This window comes from Uranotaenia lowii, chromosome 2 (genome assembly GCF_029784155.1).
Source record: "Uranotaenia lowii strain MFRU-FL chromosome 2, ASM2978415v1, whole genome shotgun sequence".
In the NCBI taxonomy this organism is placed as follows: Eukaryota; Metazoa; Arthropoda; class Insecta; order Diptera; family Culicidae; genus Uranotaenia; species Uranotaenia lowii.
This window is the reverse complement of record NC_073692.1, coordinates 340,678,494-340,699,492: the sequence shown is the minus strand read 5'-3', so window position 1 is coordinate 340,699,492 and position 20,999 is coordinate 340,678,494. Positions and strand designations below refer to the sequence as shown.

At 34.1% G+C, this 20,999-nt stretch overlaps 1 protein-coding gene across 2 annotated transcripts in view; it reads right to left on the bottom strand.

The window, feature by feature from the left end:
* LOC129746987 (sodium-dependent nutrient amino acid transporter 1-like) overlaps positions 1 to 17,823 on the bottom strand; it is a 30,194-nt gene extending 12,371 nt beyond the window's left edge. The window contains exons 1-2 of one of the 2 annotated variants that reach the window (XM_055740993.1): positions 17,595 to 17,823; positions 6,448 to 7,048 (exon numbers count right to left, since the gene is read on the bottom strand). In XM_055740993.1, coding sequence (XP_055596968.1) covers positions 6,448 to 6,956 — 509 coding nt within the window. In that variant the 5' untranslated portion in view covers positions 6,957 to 7,048; positions 17,595 to 17,823. Of the gene's footprint in view, positions 1 to 6,447; positions 7,250 to 17,594 lie in introns of those variants that run through there. The other variant, XM_055740992.1, reaches the window with a different exon arrangement.
* Positions 17,824 to 20,999: the final 3,176 nt, after the last annotated feature.

Below are 20,999 nucleotides of genomic sequence, written 5' to 3'. Positions count from 1 at the left end.
GTCAGTGAAATTATTTGTCGCAAAGTGATTTAATAATTCAAGTTTCTTATAGCTTATAAAAAACTTTGAGTATCTTATAGCATAACAGACGAAACATATTCAAGCAATATCAATGAGATTGAATTGATAAATTGTAATTATATTTATGTATTTATTTTTTAAATTAAAAAAAAAAAAGTAGAAGTCGAATTTCGCTACCTAACGTCACCCAAGATGGTGACTTCCGCTGATTTTTAAAATGCTGTAAACGGTCGATATCCCATTAAAATTTCGTGCGATTTACATTGATTTACATCATATTCAAGTTAGCGGAACCTACCATATTGGATTCCAAGATGGTGTCAGAATGACAAATTCGACTTCTTTTCGTTTAGCCCTTACAACTAGAGTGTCCATTTCTCGGCCATTTTCCTGTTCCCGGGAATCGGGTACTCTTCATAATGTTTCTTGAAACTTTTTTTTCAATCAAATGAATCAAACTGATTTCAACAATTAAAAACAGTCAAACGAACTATAAAATAACCTGAGTATGTCAAATGAAGAACTCATTCGTGCAATTATGGGTTAATTTAAAAAAAATATCTTTCAATTATTTCAACCTTTTTTACATATTTGCTCTTCATTTGAAAAAAAGATGTATTTTTCATTTTTAAGTTTTAAAATTCATCTGGCTTTTGAATGCCAAAGGAAAACAAGTGCATGAATGTTACATTCGAGAAACACAATTTACCTACCTTTTGCGCGATTTTTCATATATTTTTCGAAGTGTTGTGGGTTTTCGTTCAATGAAACTGTGTGGAAATACAAATAATCTTTTGAAACTTATCTATTTGAATAAAAATAAATTGCACCAAATGGCTGAAAAATTTTTGAATTTTTTAAAATCCCAGGAATTCTCGCCAGAGAAATCCCGGGACGGACACTCTACCTACAACCTTTACCCATAGTGTGGATGTTTCATGAGATTGTGTCAGTCATTTAAAGCTTTAAAAAGTAAAGCAGAAACTGCCATCTGGGATTAATGATGGCGTCAAACAACAATTGTTTTTTCCTACTAGTTAGGCCCTTTCAATCAATACGCATATTGTAAAGATATTTATATCACTTCAGGTTATTTGAAGCATTTAAAGATTTTTATATATTTAGTCATGATTTAATTACTTCTTGAGAATATATTTCAAATGAATTAAGGTTAACCTCTACAAGAAAAACGATTGTTCCAGAACCTATAAGAAAGGAACATGGTCAAGTGAAAAACCATTTTAAGCGAAAAAAAAGTTCTGTCCCCTGGACTCTCGCTTAAAGGGTGCCCACGATGAAATTTCCACACACAAAATTGATTCGCAAAATTCGAGTTTTCATCTGATTGCCATCAAATTTTCAGGGATTGAAATTTCAACTTCATTTTACCATTTTACTCGTATTTTATTTAACGTTCATGCGCAAATGCTCGCACCTTGACCTTAACCTTAACCTTGTTCTCCAAGTCAATTTAATTTTCGATTTTGAATTTTTCGTCGAAGAAAACTAACACCTAATCGTTCTATCATTTTGCTATAGATGCTTTACTTTGTTATTGGTTTGTTATCATATTTAAGCATTTTAATATTCAAATGGAACCCGATTTTGGAGTCGGTAAAAATACAAAATTATATCATGCTATCATTTTGGCATTGATTTAGACACGAATGCCACTAGGTAGTAAGTGTCATAAATAAACCAAAAAAAAATCGCATCGATTGCTATTGATTTAAGCATCAAAATCTTCTAGGGTCCAGAATCAAAATATAAATTAGTTTCCAGAATAAAGGATCAGGATCGATATCAAGTTATATGATCCACGATGTTTAAGCTCCCAAGATCAGAACTTAGGATAAGGCAACCAATCGATGTCCAGGATCTGAGATCAGTATCATAGATCAACATTCAGAATTCAGGATAAGAATCTATATTCAGGATACAGGATCAGCATTATAAAAATCCGGATTCAAGATACAAAATTCCAATCCGGGACTAGGATCTGGAATCAAGATCCAGGATCAGGCATCGAGATCATAATACGGGTTAGTGATTTAGGGTTAAAAATTAAGATCAGGATCAACATCCTAGAGCCTTGATCTGGATTTTTGTTTGTAGAATGTTGAAAAGACATTGAAAAAAAAAATTTTTTTGATTAAATGATCATTTTTCTCGATAATTGCAAGTAATTGAATTCTCAAGACAACTTCAATCTATGTATACTGCGAACAGTCAAGTCGAAAAATTTGTTGTTCAGAGTAATTTTAAATCCAAAATTTGAAGAAAGTTTTTAAAATTTTTTAACAGTCGTTGATGATTATTTACCAAGTTTATTTAATTTACTAGTTCATTTATTCATTTAAATAAAATAGTTTATTTTTGCTCGGTAGTTTTGTTCTATTTTATCCACAATTTGACTATTTTCCTTAAGCTTTACATTCAAGGGACTCGGCTAGGATTCAGGAGAATCATTTGGAGCCATCAACATTTGGAAGCAACTTAAAGAATATTTTTTTCAATCGCAAAATAATATCATTGCTAGAACGTGTACAAGGAACGCTCAACAGAACCAAATTGTCATGGTGACGCTAATATAAGCTTGCTAGATTGCCTGATATTACCCGGGCTCTCCCTGATATTTGACACAAAATTTTGGAAGAGTTCGGTTCGGCCCGGTTTCCCGGATATCGTATAAAAAAAGCCTGAATTTAGCACAGAAATATTCACTTTATTTCTAATTGAATCTTGATTTCATTGAATTTTTGAAAAATTACTTGATTTATTGGTTTTGTGCAATGATACAGCATGCAATTTTGTTGCACACAAGCTTCAAGCACACAAGCGGATTTTTCCAGGATTTTAGATAAAATAGTTTGGATTCGCCCGGTTCGGATATATCAGGGAAAATATCTGGCAACCTTAAGTGCGGGTTATTTAATCTTTAATCTTTAATTTTGGGTAGAAAAAAAATACAATAAAAACATTATATTTTGGTTTTTCTGTGTACATCAGTCAAACTTCATAAAATTGGTGTTCAGTTTTACAGCCTTATCGGTGAAAATCATATTCTTTAAGTAAGATCATTCCTAAATTTGAAAATCATAGATGGATTAAATAAAATAAGAGAAAAAAAAATGAAGAGATAATTGATAAGAAGGGTTTATATTAAGCTTTGACCATCTATTTTGAAGTGGTAGAATCGGAGAAGGTTGAATCTACAAAAAAAAAAATTCTCAAAACAAAGCGGCACATTTTGAGAAAAAAAAAAACGGGACGGCGAGACATTTTCTTAAAAAGTGGGATTTGTCCCGCTATTGCGGGTCGGATGACAACCCTATCTTAAATGGCTATTGCCAGTTGAATCTTTCACTTATCACCATTCTGGTTTTTCTATTTGAAAATAAAAATTATCCTCTGTAAGGTAGAAAAGAAGGAATATATACACGTCTAAAGGCGAGGTTTGCAAAAACGATCACAAATCGACAAATGGTTGCAACCAAAAAAATTGAAATAAAGTTTCCGTGTGGTTATGCAGTTTTTGAAAAAAAAAATGATAAAATTGTTTTCTTAACGATAAAGGTATTGGTGGCACTAAAGTGGTATACAATCGTAAAACTTAATTTCTGTGAATGTTTCAGCAAAAAAATGGGTTTCAAAAGTTTGGCATTAAACAGTAGTTACAATGTTGAAAAACATTTTTTGAAAGTTAGTCTGCCAGTGTAGACATCCTTTTTTTTCTAATGCACTTATTGGAAAATTGATCACCCCAATGGAAAACTTGACAGCAATTTGTTGGAGTAACATAATTCCCACGGAATGAAAATTTTTGAAAATTGTAACCGGTTGGTTACAAATCGTTTGATTTTTGTCTTCTTTTGTAGTTTTGAATGTTTAGCTCTAGAAAATTCATGTTCCTTGTTGAGTCTGACACCAAGATAGCACCACAGTAGGCTACATTTTACTGCTGGCTGCTGTCAACTAACAGAGGAGGAAAGGAGGAATATTTGGAAAATGAAATGAAAAAGCCGAAAAGGAAGCTTGCTTCCGTCTTTCGAGGCTCTTCTGTACCAGGCGTCCGTGAGTGTAGTCAAATTTCTGTATAGTGTTTGTGAACGTCCACGGAATTCACCCGAATACCGGATTGACCTCTTCACGGTTCGGCCCGCAGATCCCTTGTGGTCTCGCGCCTCAACGTAAAGGACCATCAACAGCGTTCTCGGGGTCTGAGGACCTCTAACCATCAAGGAGAACTTCCCTTCTCGGTCTGTCCGGATACGGGGCACTCTCGTGGGCAGACCGATTAAAAGCCTATGAAGGAAGACGCCTGCAACGACCGAGCTCAGCAACGCCCGCTGGCGCCGACGGTTTCGGCACCCCGTCAATACGCCAATACATTGACGGCCCTCCTGCTTCCGGAACTGGGATTCTGGAACCACGACGTCGCGACGCTACAGCAACTGCAGCACAATCACGGTTAGTGAGTCAAATACACGCCACAAATTACACAGAACATTGTTTTATACACACAGACAACACGCCACAAGAAAACTTTAATAAAAAAAACATAGAAATATGAAATTTCCATTATTTCAAAGTAGTCGAAGATTCCTTTGAATTCAGCTACAGTATTTGAAAGACCCAAATACTAGTATTTCACTAGCTACTTGCTAGCATCCTCAGTGGGTTATCGACTAGTCCTCAGTCCTCAGTCCTCAGTGCTAGCATCCTCAGTCGATAACCCACTGAGGATGCTAGCAAGTAGCTAGTGAAATACTAGTATTTGGGTCTTTCAAATACTGTAGCTGAATTCAGTATTTGAAAGACCCAAATACTAGTATTTCACTAGCTACTTGCTAGCATCCTCAGTGGGTTATCGACTAGTCCTCAGTCCTCAGTCCTCAGTGCTAGCATCCTCAGTCGATAACCCACTGAGGATGCTAGCAAGTAGCTAGTGAAATACTAGTATTTGGGTCTTTCAAATACTGTAGCTGAATTCAAAGGAATCTTCGACTACTTTGAAATAATAGTTTCATTCAGCTAAGAGGTTCTTCAAACCTTTGATTATTAATGAAATTTCCGATTTCTGTATTTTATCCGTAAAGTCCTTGGTTACCCAGTAGCCAGCCGGCCCTGAGGTTCCGTACTCTTGAGTACCTTGCCTTGGCTGGTCTAGCCGCTGCTTTTCTATCTGTAACAAAATTCAAAGATATATCTAGGAAAAGTTTATGAGGCTGGTCACCATACATTATCAAATTACATACTTTTTTTTTGTGTATCTTTAAGTTGAGAGCTGTGAAATTCATTCGTTTATTTTTCGTTTTATATAGTCGAACCGAGCTATCAATGAATCCTGAAATCAAATCCTAATCAAGCCGACAAACAGCAAAGTGGAGTTAACTTGCGCTGCTTTGCTTTTGTACGTCTGATTATGGGTGAAGAAAAGTTATCCGAAACGTTTAATTAAAAAAAAAGACCGTCTAATTGGTAGTAAGAAGAGTCACAGTAATTTTATTTAATTTGATCTTCTCCTTGTACTGATAAAGTTGTCGAAACCTGGTTCTGACGAAGGTTAAAACATTTGAAAGCATTATAAACCCTCAACGTTTGACGTGCTTTTTCCGAGAAAAGTTTATAGAAGTAATGATTTTTCGTTATCAATAAGAATTCAATGTCACTTGATTTTTAATTTCCATTTTAATGTCTCGCATTCTTAGATGAGGTTGCCTGACAATTTTCAGCATGTATCCGAACAAATTTGGGCTATTTTATCTAAAAACCTAATGAAATCCAGACATTTGGTTTCAAAATTTATATTCAAAATCCGGGAAAATGTTTTCAAAATTTAGGAATTACTCATTAGTAAAAGAAAAAAATTGAAAAGAAAATTTTCATCAAAACTTATGAGATTTTAAATTATATTTAAGGCTTTCAAAAAAACTTTTAATGTTTTTTTTTCATAAGACATGCTCAAAAAATTTCTTTTTGTACGCATAAATAAAAATTTTTTTACAGAATTTGTTTGATTTGTCTGATTTGAGAATGAGAGTAAGATTAAACCCGAGCCAAATGTTGGCTTTTCAATAAAATCTGGGCATCCGAACTAGACCGGATTTTTCCAAATTTTATATTCATTATCAGGGCAAAAACGAAAAAAACAGGGCTATCATTCAACCTAACTCTAAGAGCAATAAGTGTAACCAGCTCATAAGATATTTGTTTTTTTTGCAACGATATGTAGTATCAGACAATTTCCGGTGTGGTATTATTCGTCTAAATTTAAAACAGTCGGGAAAAGAGGAAACAAAATATATTGTTTTTGACTCTTAAAGTGTTAAGCTTTAAGCATGACAAATAGAATAACAAGCAACTTCACATGAGTGTTTTTCATATTTTCAGTTATTAAATCAACATTCACAGTAAAATACTCACAGAAAGTACAGCTCCGCGGACGAAACCTTCTTGACGTAGGACGTTCCATTCTGAACCAGGTTGTTGACGGCGAGGCGCGAATCCACACAAGTTGCATTCCAGCTGTCTTGACACTCACTCCAGGGCAACGGATTCGAGAAAGATGCCACAAAGTACCTCATAGTGACAGCCATCAGCGATGCGTAATAGGTCATCACGATGAACGTCGAATAGATCTGCCCGTAGCCGATTCCCCTCATGGCCGGGCTCGAGTCATACACATTGATCGCCCCTCGACTCGAAAACTGTCCGATCAACATTTCCAAATAGTAAATCGGACGACCCACCAGGAGCAACACGATCAGATACGGTATCACAAAGGCCCCGCCACCATTTTCCAGGGCCGTGAATGGGAACCGCCAAACGTTACCCAATCCCACCGAAAGGGCGATGCACGACAGAAGAAACTCGATATCCTTGCCCCATTTGTCCCGGGGAATCGGTTTGTTCGGGCTTTTCACCAAACTCATCACGCTCTGATGGGAAAGTTCCGAACCATGTGCGAAGGAACCGACACTGCTGCTGACGGATGGCTTCCGGTCCCGAACAGCTCCTGCTGTGCCTGGCGGTGGATCATCGGGAACGAAATTCGGATTTAGCGATGCCATTTTTGGAAACACAAGCTCTAAATAAGCACTAAATCAATGTGGCCACAACCGAACCTCCCAAGTTCTACTGTTCCAAACAAAAGCATGGGACCAACTGAAAGTTCCCGCGGATGCTACTTCATTCAACTAATGCTACGCACAGACTGATGCTAAGGCATCGAGCGGCCTGTTTCTAGTCAAGCGAGATAGGATGATAAAGGTGTTTCTGGGACTGTATTATTTTACTTGCAGCAGCTTATTAAAGACCTTTAGTACCAGACCAGACATGCATGCTTATGTCGGTGCTGGATTTAGTTCCAAGAATACTTAGAGAGTAGGGAGAGAGCAACCACATCACCAGATAAGATTAAAATAACACTAGGACGCTTTTTTTCGTCGTTTATTGTTCCAAAAGCATAGTTAATTGACCCATAATCATGTGCATCAATCACGCAGAAAGTAATATTCCGAGAGTGTCTACGAGTTGGCTGGATCAGTAGACGCTATTTGCAAAAAAAAACGCATACAATCTCGTAGGGCTTCCACATTGTTCAAACAATTGTAAATACTGTTGTTTGGCATATAAATTGATAAAAATTCTTACGTCATCGTCATGATATCATAGTAGTGAGGCGTTAAGATAAACTTGTTACTATGCTTCACTTCAAATCTCTATATTTATATTCAAATGGACTTCTGCCTGTCTATCTGTTCCATATAGACTCGGAAACTACTATTTGGTAAATTTGGCAGGTGGGATATTGAAGGCCTTTTTTGAAGTGATGAAAAATCTTGAAAACGGCTACAAAAGGTTCCTATTATCGTGTTAGACTCCTCCCACTCAAAGAAAGGATGGTACCGGGGGCGTCCCAAACAAAAACAAATGTATTACTGGATGGTACCAAATTTGGCATGGGAGGGAATTTGAGTACGAGAAATGTTTCGATGATTTTTTGAGACACCTCACTCTTTCCAGTGAGATGAGAAGAAGTGGGGAAGGGAGCTCCTTTATAATATTTGACATAACTCCAGAACTGGTAATTGAATACAATTTTGCATATTTTGAATTATAATATAACAAATGGGACCAAATTTGGCATTAGAGGGTATTTGTGTATGAAAAAAATTAGATGACCCTCATTGCTTCCAGATGGCAGGAATGAAGAGGGACTTTCTTTTTTTTTTGTTGTTGAATATCTCGAGAAATTATCAAGCAAATGGATTCAAATTTTGTAGGGAAAAATATTTGGGAACGAAAAATTTATTCATTATTATTTACCTAGCAATTTGATGAGGGAACGAGATTGATTAATCCAGTGATTGAAACAAAATGGATCATAACGTTAAAAGTTTGCGAAACATGTTTCTGAGGTAGTTCGGGATCCCAAATCAATGACAAAAATGACAAAAATGACAAAAATGACAAAAATGACAAAAATGACAAAAATGACAAAAATGACAAAAATGACAAAAATGACAAAAATGACAAAAATGACAAAAATGACAAAAATGACAAAAATGACAAAAATGACAAAAATGACAAAAATGACAAAAATGACAAAAATGACAAAAATGACAAAAATGACAAAAATGACAAAAATGACAAAAATGACAAAAATGACAAAAATGACAAAAATGACAAAAATGACAAAAATGACAAAAATGACAAAAATGACAAAAATGACAAAAATGACAAAAATGACAAAAATGACAAAAATGACAAAAATGACAAAAATGACAAAAATGACAAAAATGACAAAAATGACAAAAATGACAAAAATGACAAAAATGACAAAAATGACAAAAATGACAAAAATGACAAAAATGACAAAAATGACAAAAATGACAAAAATGACAAAAATGACAAAAATGACAAAAATGACAAAAATGACAAAAATGACAAAAATGACAAAAATGACAAAAATGACAAAAATGACAAAAATGACAAAAATGACAAAAATGACAAAAATGACAAAAATGACAAAAATGACAAAAATGACAAAAATGACAAAAATGACAAAAATGACAAAAATGACAAAAATGACAAAAATGACAAAAATGACAAAAATGACAAAAATGACAAAAATGACAAAAATGACAAAAATGACAAAAATGACAAAAATGACAAAAATGACAAAAATGACAAAAGTGACAAAAGTGACAAAAATGACAAAAATGACAAAAATGACAAAAATGACAAAAATGACAAAAATGACAAAAATGACAAAAATAACAAAAATGACAAAAATGACAAAAATGACAAAAATGACAAAAATGACAAAAATGACAAAAATGACAAAAATGACAAAAATGACAAAAATGACAAAAATGACAAAAATGACAAAAATGACAAAAATGACAAAAATGACAAAAATGACAAAAATGACAAAAATGACAAAAATGACAAAAATGACAAAAATGACAAAAATGACAAAAATGACAAAAATGACAAAAATGACAAAAATGACAAAAATGACAAAAATGACAAAAATGACAAAAATGACAAAAATGACAAAAATGACAAAAATGACAAAAATGACAAAAATGACAAAAATGACAAAAATGACAAAAATGACAAAAATGACAAAAATGACAAAAATGACAAAAATGACAAAAATGACAAAAATGACAAAAATGACAAAAATGACAAAAATGACAAAAATGACAAAAATGACAAAAATGACAAAAATGACAAAAATGACAAAAATGACAAAAATGACAAAAATGATAAAAATGACAAAAATGACAAAAATGACAAAAATGACAAAAAAGACAAAAATTACAAAAATTACAAAATTGATAAAATTGACAAAATTGATAAAATTGATAAAATTGATAAAATTGATAAAATTGATAAAATTGATAAAATTGACAAAATTGATAAAATTGACAAAAATAACAAAAATGAAAAAAATGACAAAATTTAGCAAAATGACAAAATAGACCAGAAAAGAAATAACGATCAAATTTACTTTTGTCATCCATGTCAACTTTTGTTTTGTCAGTTTTATCAATTGTTTTCATCTTTCTCAATTTTGTTAATTTTATTTGATAAGTGAAATATGCTAATTTTATTGATGTGGTCAATTTTGTCAGTTTTGTCAATTATTAAAAAAATCCTTAATTTGTCAATTTGTTTATTTCAAACAGTTGTTTTTTTGGACTTTGTCAATTTTTTTCTCATGTAAATTTTTGTCAATTTTGTCTATATTACAATCTTTTAAATTTCAATTTAAATTTAAAATTTCAATTCTGTCAATGTCTTTTTTATCAATTTCTCCAGTTTCGTCATGGATATTATTTTTGGAAATTTGGTTTATTTAATCATTTATGTTTATTATGTATTTTTTGTATCTCTTTTCTAAATTCTGTAAATTATTCGACTTTTTTCAGTTTTGGTTATTTTATTTGTTAATTTTTGTTGTTTTGTTAAAAATTTATCAAATCTGTTATTTTACCAAAAAATCATTCAAAATACAAAGGTGATACATTGAAACAAATATATAAAATTGACAAAATTATCAATAGTAACTAAATTGTCAAAAATACTAAATTGAAATCCTAGCAAATTTGACATAATTTCCAAATTGACGAAATAAAAATTTTTGATACAATTTTTCAAAATTGTCATCATTATCAAAATTTTGAAAATCAGTTGTTTATTTTACCTATTATTGGACCCAACGTTACCGCTTCTTATTTTTACTCCAGCGATTGTAATTTAACCCAATAATATATTGAATTTACTCGTTTTCTTAATTTCAGAGGTTAATTCAGACAAACGTAAAATTATTTTGAACACATTGTTGGGCATCTTTTATTGTATTCTTATTATTTATTTTTCAGTTACCATATAGGGGAGAGTGGGGATACTTGATCCCCTTTTCTTATTTTCACCATATCTTTTTTGAAAAATTTAGCAACTCGCCATTTTCTGACAGCTTGTAACTTCAAGTTTCTATGCTCCAAAAATTAGATCGATACTTGAACCCGTTGATGAACTAGAAGCATTTTCGTGGGAGTAAAAAAATTGCGATTTTTCTGAAGTTAGGGGAGACTTGATCCCCTATTGAAGGAGACTTGATCTTTTATTCAGGAAGCCCTAATCCTTGTATAAAAATCAAACAAAACCCCAAGATAGAATGTTAATTGACTTTTTTGGTCATGTTTGTTCTCATTTCACAATTTATAGCAGACATAAGAAGAAAAATCTATAACACTGTCTCAACGCTAATAATATTGCATACTTAAAGGCGCTATTTTTCGTAATTAAGAGAAAATTAATTATTTTAGCTCTTTTCTTCGGACAATTGTATGATAAATATTAGTTTTTGGATAAATATTAGTAATTTCGTAATCAGCAATCATAACGATCAATTCAGAAGAAGAATATGCCGTTTGGAAGGGGGATCATTTGTACCCAACTCTAGGGGATCAATTGTACCCATAATCAACATTTTAGAAAACTTTTTCGGAAAAAAGTTGAGAGTTTTCCATTACTTTGAAACTATGGCATTATGAAGTTCATTTTACGTTCGAACGATTGATACATTGGAACAAATATTTTTTTCATAATTTTCCCATGTAAGGAACATTTTAAAATGATGAAAAAAGATCTTCAAGTTACATTTTGTGAAATTTTTCAAACAAAGTTCAATTACTGAAACAATTATTTTGTTAAAAATTTTTAAACTACAAGCATTGTTATTTGGCTCATTTTGGCACATTTTTCTAGAACATTTGATCTTTGTAAGACATTCCAGTTTCGAGATATAGCTAAGGAATCAAGTATCCCCAGGGATCAAGTATCCTCATTCTCCCCTACTGTAAAAATTTAATTGAGATTATACTTTTTTTTAAATTCATAGATTTGGGATTATACTGGATAGCCCAGGATCCAGTATTTAATTTAAAAATCACACTGTTATTTATATGAAAGCTAGTAAAATTATTATTATTATTAATTTAATTTAGGACATTTTACCAACTTTTGGCATTCGTGTCCGAGAAAGCTAGTAAAAGTTTTCATATACTTAAATCTTTTAAACAATTTTGATTTTTTAAATTTTCAATAATTTTGGATTTACTGTATTAGAAGTTCTTTAATCATAATTTGGTGATTCGGAATTCAGAAATATCACTTGTTTATGATTTTGCATAATATGTATCCAGATACAATTAACAGACTGTAATAAAGGCTTCAACTGACTATCAAGTCGGTTTTTTCGTATGGGATATTAGACTGAGTCGATTTCGGGTCATTATCGAATTTCTCAAACCCTGGGGTCTCAAAAGCTTCGTTTTGGTCCAAAACTCATCCATGAATTGTTTGCAGAATTTTTAAGTAACGTTTACATGAGTAAATTTGGACTTTTAGGTTTGTATGGGAAAATTGAATATTTTGTACTGAAAAATCAACATCATTTTTGTTTCTTCTGTGCAACCGAGCCAGCTGGTGGTTTTTGTGCCAATTTATAAATTTCTTACAAGAAATTTTCCGTTGAACAACTTTGTCGAATACCATAACTTCGTTTCTTTTTAGACAAAAAAGTTATTAGCTCTTTAACAGGTGTATGTCTTTTTGGATTGATAAACCATGAATTCAATTGACACCACTGCTTGTGCCCCACGAAGTATGGCATGAAAAGTGGTCTTGCAATACTTCGCTAGGCACCCAGCAGTGGTGTCAATTGAATTTCTTGTTTATCAATGCCAAAAGACATACACCTGTTAAAGAGCTAATAACTTTTTTGTCTAAAAAGAAACGAAGTTATGGTATTCGACAAAGTTGTTCAACGGAAAATTTCCTGTGAGAAATTTATAAATTGGCACAAAAACCATTAAAAGGCTCGGTTCCACAGTGATGTTGATGTTGATGATGTTGATTTTTCAATACAAAATATTCAATTTTCCCATACAAACCTAAAAGTTCAAATTTACTCATGTAAACGTTACTTGTAAATTCTGCAAAAAATCATGGATGAGTTTTGGAACAAAACGAAACTTTTAAGACCCCAGGGTTTGAGAAATTCAAAAATGACCCCAAATCGACTCAGTCTAATGAGATATTCATGTTTCAAGGTAGAAAAGATCATCATATTGTCATGCCAAAGCATATATAGCGAATTTCATGAACATCGTTTGAAAATTTTCTTAGTTTTTCGTTTTTTCTATAAATTTTGTATTAGAGCGTCCTGTATCAAATATGAGTGAGGTCAGTTTGCTTAAAAATATGCTTCTGGTGCCGCCTGTAAAATGTAGTGTCTTCAAACTTTTCTACAGACAATGTTTGGCCCGAAAATCCCTCGGATACCAAATTTCACGTCATTCTGACCAGCCATTTGTACATTATGGTATTACGAAGAAAACGCTTTCATTTTTGTATAGAAGATTATCCCCAACACTAGCTATTTAGGAAAAAAATTGACCAATATTTTGGTTATTTTTTTTATAATCTTACTAAGACCTTTGAAACTGTACAGGAGAGTGAGGTATCGTAGGCCACTATGATTATCTCGGATGTGTGTTGAGCTGAAAATCACAATCTAACTGTTATCGTCGTCTCTATTCGTAAGCAAATTTTTCTATATGTTGTTAACTTAAGGTTAATCCGGGAAATTTTATACATAAACCTACAAAAATTCCGACATTTAGTTTCAAAATTGACGAAAATCCTGGCAATATCCGGGAGAATATCCAGAAATTACAAAAACCAAGAAAAAATAATGCAAAAAAAAAATTAATCAGCGTTCATCGACAGATTTTAATTTTAATTATTTAAGAAAACCTTTCGGGACCGTAAGGAACCGTAGGAACCGTACGAACCGTAAGGAACCGTACGAACCGTAGAATACGCACGAACCGTAGGAATAGAACAAACCGTAGTAACCGTACAAACCGTGGGAAACGTACGAACCGTAAGGAACTGTACAAACCGTACGAACCGTACGAACCATGAAAACCGTACGAACCGTAGAAACCGTACGAACCGTAGGAACCGTACGAGCCGCAAGGAACTGTACGAACCGTACGAACCGTACGAATCGTACGAACCGTACGAACCGTAAAGAACCGTACGAACCGTGAGGAACCGTACGAACCGTAGGAACCGTACTAATCGTGAGAAACCGTAGGAGCCGTACAAACCTTACGAACCGTACGAACCGTAAGGAACCGTACGAACCGTACGAACCGTAAGGAACCGTACGATACGTGAGGAACCGTACTAATCGTGAGGAACCGTAGGAACCGTACCAACCTTACGAACCGTATGAACCGTACGAACCGTAAGGAACCGTACGAACCGTAAAATCCGCACGAACCGTGCGAACCGTACGAACCGTACAAATCGTAGTAACCGTACAAACCGTAGGAAACGTACGAACCGTAAAGAAATGTACGAACCGTACGAACCGTAGGAACCGTACGAACCGTAAGGACCCTTAAAACCGTACGAACCGTAACGAACGTTACGAACGTTACGAACCATACCAACCGTAGGAATCGTACGGACCGTAGGAATTGTACGAACCGTAAGAAAATTTACGAACCGTACGAATCGTAGGAACCGTACAAACCGTAAGGAACCGTACGAACCAACAAACCGTACAACTCGTACGAACGGTACGAACCGTAAGGAGCTGTACGAACCGTACGAACCGTAAGGAACCGTAGGAACATTCGACACTCACGAACCGTACGAACCGTAAGGACCCTTAAAACCGTACGAACCGTACCGTAAGGAACCGTAGGAACTGTATGAACCGTAAGAAACTGTACGAACCGTACGAACCGTACAAACCAAACGAACCGTACGAACCGTACGAACCATAGGACCCTTTAAATCGTACAAACCGTAGGAACCGAACAAACCGTGGGGAACCGTACGAACCGTACGGACCGTACGAACCGTAGGAACCGTACGAATCATACGATCCTTACGAGCCGTAAGGAACCGTATGAACCGTACGAACCGTAAGGAACCGTACGAACCGTACGAACCGTACGAACCGTAAGGAACCGTACGAACCGTAAGGAACCGTAGGAACATTAGGAACTTACGAACCGTACGAACCGTAAGGACCCTTAAGACCGTACGAACTGTAAGCAACCGTAGGAACCGTACGAACCATAGGAACCGTACGGACCGTAAGCATTGTACGAACTGTAAGGAAATGTACGAACCGTACGAACCATAGGAATCGCACAAACCGTAAGGAACCGTACAAACCGTAGGAACTGTATGAACCGAAAGGAACTGTACGAACCGTACGAACCGTACGAACAGTAAGAACCGTACGAACCGTTGGACCCTTTAAACCGTACAAACCGTAGGAACCGAACAAACCGTGGTGAACCGTACGAACCGTACGGACCGTACGAACCGTAAGGAACCGTTCGAATCGTACGATCCGTACGAGCCGAAAGGAACCGTACGAACTGTAAGGAACCGTACGAACCGTTAGGAACCGTACGAACCGTAAGGAACCGTAGGAACCGTACGAACCGTAAGGAATCGTACGATTCGTTAGGAACCGTACAAACCGTAAGGAACCGTACGAACCGTACGAACCGTAAGAAACTGTACGAAACTATAAGTCGTAAGGAACCGTACGAACCGTACGAACCGTAGGAACCGTACGAACCGTAAGGAATGGCTTTTTTTCTAAAACTTGTTTAAAATCGTTTTGAAGGCATAAAGCAACACAGATTGTTTTCATTTCGTTTGATTTGCCAAATAAAGAGAATAAATCCGGGCATATTTCTATGAAATCTGGGCAACCGGTCCGGGCCGAACTGTTTCCAAATTATCCGGGCAAACCCGGATAAAACCGGGAAATCTGACAACCTTATATTAATTTATGCTTGGGCTTCGTTTATTCAAAAAACTTCAAAAAAGAGTACTTACATTATAAAAGAAGCACCCGCAAATTGCATCAGTGGGAATCCTAAAGTTGAAACCAAAAATTAGCTCATATGCTTCTGATCTTAGTTTTGTCTTACTCTTTCACATGAAAAAGCATTTTTTTAATAAATTACCAATAAGTCTTTTAAACGAAACCAATTTGCAAAATTAAGAGCAACGTAGAAATCAAAAATTTTCTTTACCGTTGAAAATAAAACAACTTTTCCTAAGCGTCTACACGGTAGAAGGTTACATTGAAAAGTTTTCAGAGAAGATTACAAAAAAAAGAAGAAACTGCTGAGAATGAATTTGTTAATTGACTTATCTTTCAGTTTCTAAACAGATTCACCGACTTGACCGTTAAGAAAGGTATCAAATAAATAAAAAAAAACACATTTTTGATAAACATACTTAAAACAAATATTGAGGCTAAAAAGAGTTGTGTTGAAAAAAAAAATTAAAAAAGTTACTTTGGCTCTCTTTAATCAGTTATTGGAGTATATGGAACGTTGTTGACTACTCTACGAAGTTATTTCCTTTTGAATAATTTTGTCTTTATAGTGATAATGCTTTTTGAAACTGAACACATTCGAAATAGAATACATCTAAACTTTTTTTCAACAAAGCTTTCAGCTTCGACATTTCTCAAGAAATGGTCGACAAAACAGTGTCTTTAAACTTTCTTAATACACTTCCACCTCTTAACAAACATAGCATCGAACAGGAGAGTCTGAAAATATGATCGATGAACTGTTCAATCTTTTCTGGGTCAGCCTCTTCAATGTAGACGTTTTCAAGATCATTAAAACAAAGTTAGAGAGTTTACAATGTGTGGTAGAAAGATTCCAAAAATTCTGCACTCTATCAGAAAAGCTTTTTTCAATAATCATGTTAGAAAGCTTTGTGTATATTGATGCGTAATTTTTGAACTTGCTAGATATGTAGTGACCAAAGTTAGTTTCAATATGCAAAAGGAATCCGTTTCGTATGTCAGCCATAATGTAAGGTTAGGTTTATGTTATCGACCGTTTTTTATGTTAAATGCTTTATTTTTGGCTATTTTTCGGTCTTGGCTTTTAAGCAAACAACTTTCTTTTCAAAATGCCCGACGTTTCGACCATTTTTTGTGGTCATTTCAATAAGAAAGTTTTTTGCTTAAAATCCTAGACCTTGCTTGTTTTAAATTTTGTATCTATGTCTCGAGGAAGATATCACAAGTCTGTTAAGTGTTTTTTTTTTTTGAAAACTTTCATCATTTTTCACACCTTTTATCACTTTACTTTCTTCGAAAAAAATAATGATTGACTTGCTCGTTCACTAAACTTGATCACATTTATTGACACGTTCATTTAAAATATTACCCTTAAATAAATTATGTAATCAATTTCTTCCGAGAAAACAATTTCAAGGTCTTCTGAAAGTTGTCCTTCAAATCGTTGATGCAAAAGATGTCGAAGATTGCTTAACAGGAAAAAGGCTTATGTCATTTTTTTTTAAATCGTTCATCGGAAACATTTCCAATCAATCAATTTACAAACAGCCCATTGAAGTTCACCGCTACCAAGCTTGTGTTATATTTTGTTGTACTACACGCGTAATTAAAGTTAACGCCTTACAATTCCCGTTCGTTGTTCTTCCGGTAGGGAAATTTCTCCCGCTGATCAATGTTCACAGGAATCACAGAAATTGGATTGCAAATCAACCAACAAGAGAAAACTCCGTAATTTTTGTTCAAATCTGAACGTTGCCACTTGAACTTTTCCGCAGAATTACGTTTGCTTCCGTTTGATGTTTCAATTTCTTCCCGGTAGATTTAAGTCACTCGATAAAGTTACCTAACGATCCGAAGGTTCCCGTAAGACTGATGTCTAGGGATATGAAATTGCTTCCTGAAAGGTTCCCTCAACTGAAGTGTAGCATTACCGAGATCCTGGATAAGGTTACCACACAAGAAGAAGGCGACATTTAGTACAAGAAAAAGGAGTCAAATTACGGTGAGCTTCGAAGATTCTCTGAATATTGGGAAAACATTTGAGCGGAAAACTTCGTTCATGTTTCTCACATGAAAATGACCAAATAAAAAGGACGATGACAAAAAAAATTAAAAAAATATATAAGATTGAACGTAGTCAACCTGAATCAATTCAATTTAAAACATGGACAAATATTCTAGTAGCAGATTGAAAAAAACATGAAAGTTGTTCAATTCGACTTCCTTTCTGGGAAATCATATTCTTCTGATAGCTTTAAAACAAACAAAAAACGAAAGAGCCCCGTATTTTTGGTAGACAGTGTTGATAGACTCTTCGTCCGACTCATCTGTAATCATATGTTTCATCACCAGGTCGGTAACAAAGAGTTTGACACTCTGTTGATTAAATAAAATTAAGCCGTTCATAAACCTGCTTTGAACGAGAAAAAAAACTAGGTATAAAAATGTAACACAACACTCTTGGTCCCGAACCGTTTATGTAGTTCCTGCCCGATAAGCATAATGAGATTGCAACCCGATCCCTTTGGCCGACATGGAATCATTCGCCCTGAACTTGACTTCAGTCTCTCCAAATAACAACAAAAAAAACCACTTTGTTTATCCCTTGGATTCACGTTTGCAAATTATGTTGACAGTTTGGAAAAAAGTAATTTTATGCGTGGTTGCACGATACAGATGGATGGCATTCAATCAGTTTATCGGAACGGTAGAAATACTTTTAGCACATTCAGGATGATGAAACTGTGGCTTGGGTAAGTTTTTTTTTCGAATTGACAGGTATAATTACAGTTAATTTTTAAAGCATATTCATGCATTGATCGAGCAAAGTTGATGTGTCGATTATGAATTTGTACAAAATAGGGACAGGAACATTTTCACACATTGCATAGCTACAAGTCGATTCCATTAAGTGAATAAAACCGAATTAGAAAAAGTTCATATATTTTTTTTTCTTTTTGATAGGAAAACTACTATTAGATACTTGAACACTCCTGGATGAACGAACACCCTCCCCCCCTCGACCAAGCGGAAAACCCGTTACACAAAAATGCTCGAACTTAATTTATAATTTAGAACTTTCCTAGTCGGTATACCCATCAATGTTCAAAATTTTCCACCCCGTTGGAATGTACCCTAAACAAATTTTAATAAAATTTTTCATTGTGGTGATAACTTTTCCAACAGGCGCTTAAGAAGCGTAGGACTTCTACTGGCACATTGTAACTATTTCTCTCAATCCCAATTTTTTTGGGCAGAAAAATACACAGAAGTTTAGATAGATTATTATACACCCTTTTAGTTCTACGAATAACTTTTATATCTTAGGAAATTTTTTTTCGAAAATTTATGCGCTTAATTATTTAACAACAATACTTTTTTGATTGCTGCTATTTAAAACATTTGTTAATTTTTTTATCGTTTATCCTAAACCCGTCTTAAAATGTGTTTTATATCTCTTCTTTTCTACCTAAAATAGAATTTTTTTTGTTCAAATAGAAAAACCAGATTGTGGTAAGTTTAAAACATAATTGTCAATAGCTATTTCAGTTAAAAAACACATAGACCAAAGATTTCTGATGCGACCAAACCAGAGTTGGTTTAAAGAGGGTTAATAAAATTCAAGTTTTGTTTTTATAGAGTTTTAAATTAAACACATACCTACATTTATAGCAGAAAAAAACAACAGAATTTTATTTCAATTATTTTTCCATGAAACACATTTTAAAAGAAAAATTAAGAACTTTAATATGAAGAGTCTTATATTTTTTTCTCTAGAACACCTTTAAATGAATTTCAATTCTTAATTTCTTTAAGGGGGGGAATAGGGTCTAACACTTTCAAAATATCGATTTTTTTAATTTTTTATTTTCTTATTGTAAAACATATCAAGAACGTTGTGTCAAATTTCCAAGTCAATTGAAGCAAAACTGCAGAAATTATAGGCCTTTATCTCCTCCTATCTAATACTGCAAGAAAGCATGAGCAGAAACTTCAAACGCGTTTTTCTCGAAAGCACATTTTTAAAGTCCGTGGACATCGTCGTTTGAAAACTACTTATCCGATTCTTCTCAAATTTGGAGCATATTTTCTACATATAAAATACCAGACCCCAAAGTTTTTTTTTTTTTGTTTTTTTACTTTGGGGAGATTTTACAGATAAAAAATGGCGGATTTTTTCGTGAAAAATCGTAGTTTTTACTTCAAACAGCCACAAAAATTTAATAATTTTTTTTTTAAGTTAAATAAAAACGTTGGGGTCCAGAAAAACATCTATTAAAAATACTTTGCTCTGATTTTTTGACTTCAGATGATTCTGTGCTGAGATACAGTATCCACCGCAAATCCTGTTTTCTAAAAGGCATCCTCGAAAGTGCTCCGTCACCGGCTCATTTTTCAATATTTTTCTACGAAAAAATTACTAAATGTTCTTTTAACAATGTTTTGTATAATGCAAAAAATTTGAAAATATTTGTTTGAACGATAGCTCTAGAAAAAAATCGTGAAAATGGTGTTTTTTTCAACCGTTAGACCCTAACCCCCCCCCCCCCCCTTAAACTCTTTGAATTAAAAGTCCTGATTTTAACAAAAAGCAGCTCAAAACTCCGTTCCTTTTTTAAAGAAAAAACAGTCAAACTAACAAGATAATTTCAATTAAGAGGATGCTTTTAAATTTAAGAATCACACAAGTTTGTCTAACAATTCTACTTTCAGTTTCATAATTCATCGAAATTCTGAGAATCAAATAAAAGAATAAATGCATAAGGCGGCATCCATAAATTACGAAACGCAAAAAATGCACTTTTTTGACCCCCTCCCCCCCCCGTATGTCACAAATCGTAACGCTTTGACGCACCCCCCTATTAAAATTACGTAACGCTGATACTAACCCCCCCCCCTCATCTTCTCATGTTTTTAAATACTGATTTTCGAAGATCAAAAATAGATTTAAACATAAATTTTTTTAACATTCTTCTTAGTTCTAATTGATGAAAGCTCTCTGATAAAATAAATTGATTGTTTTATTAGA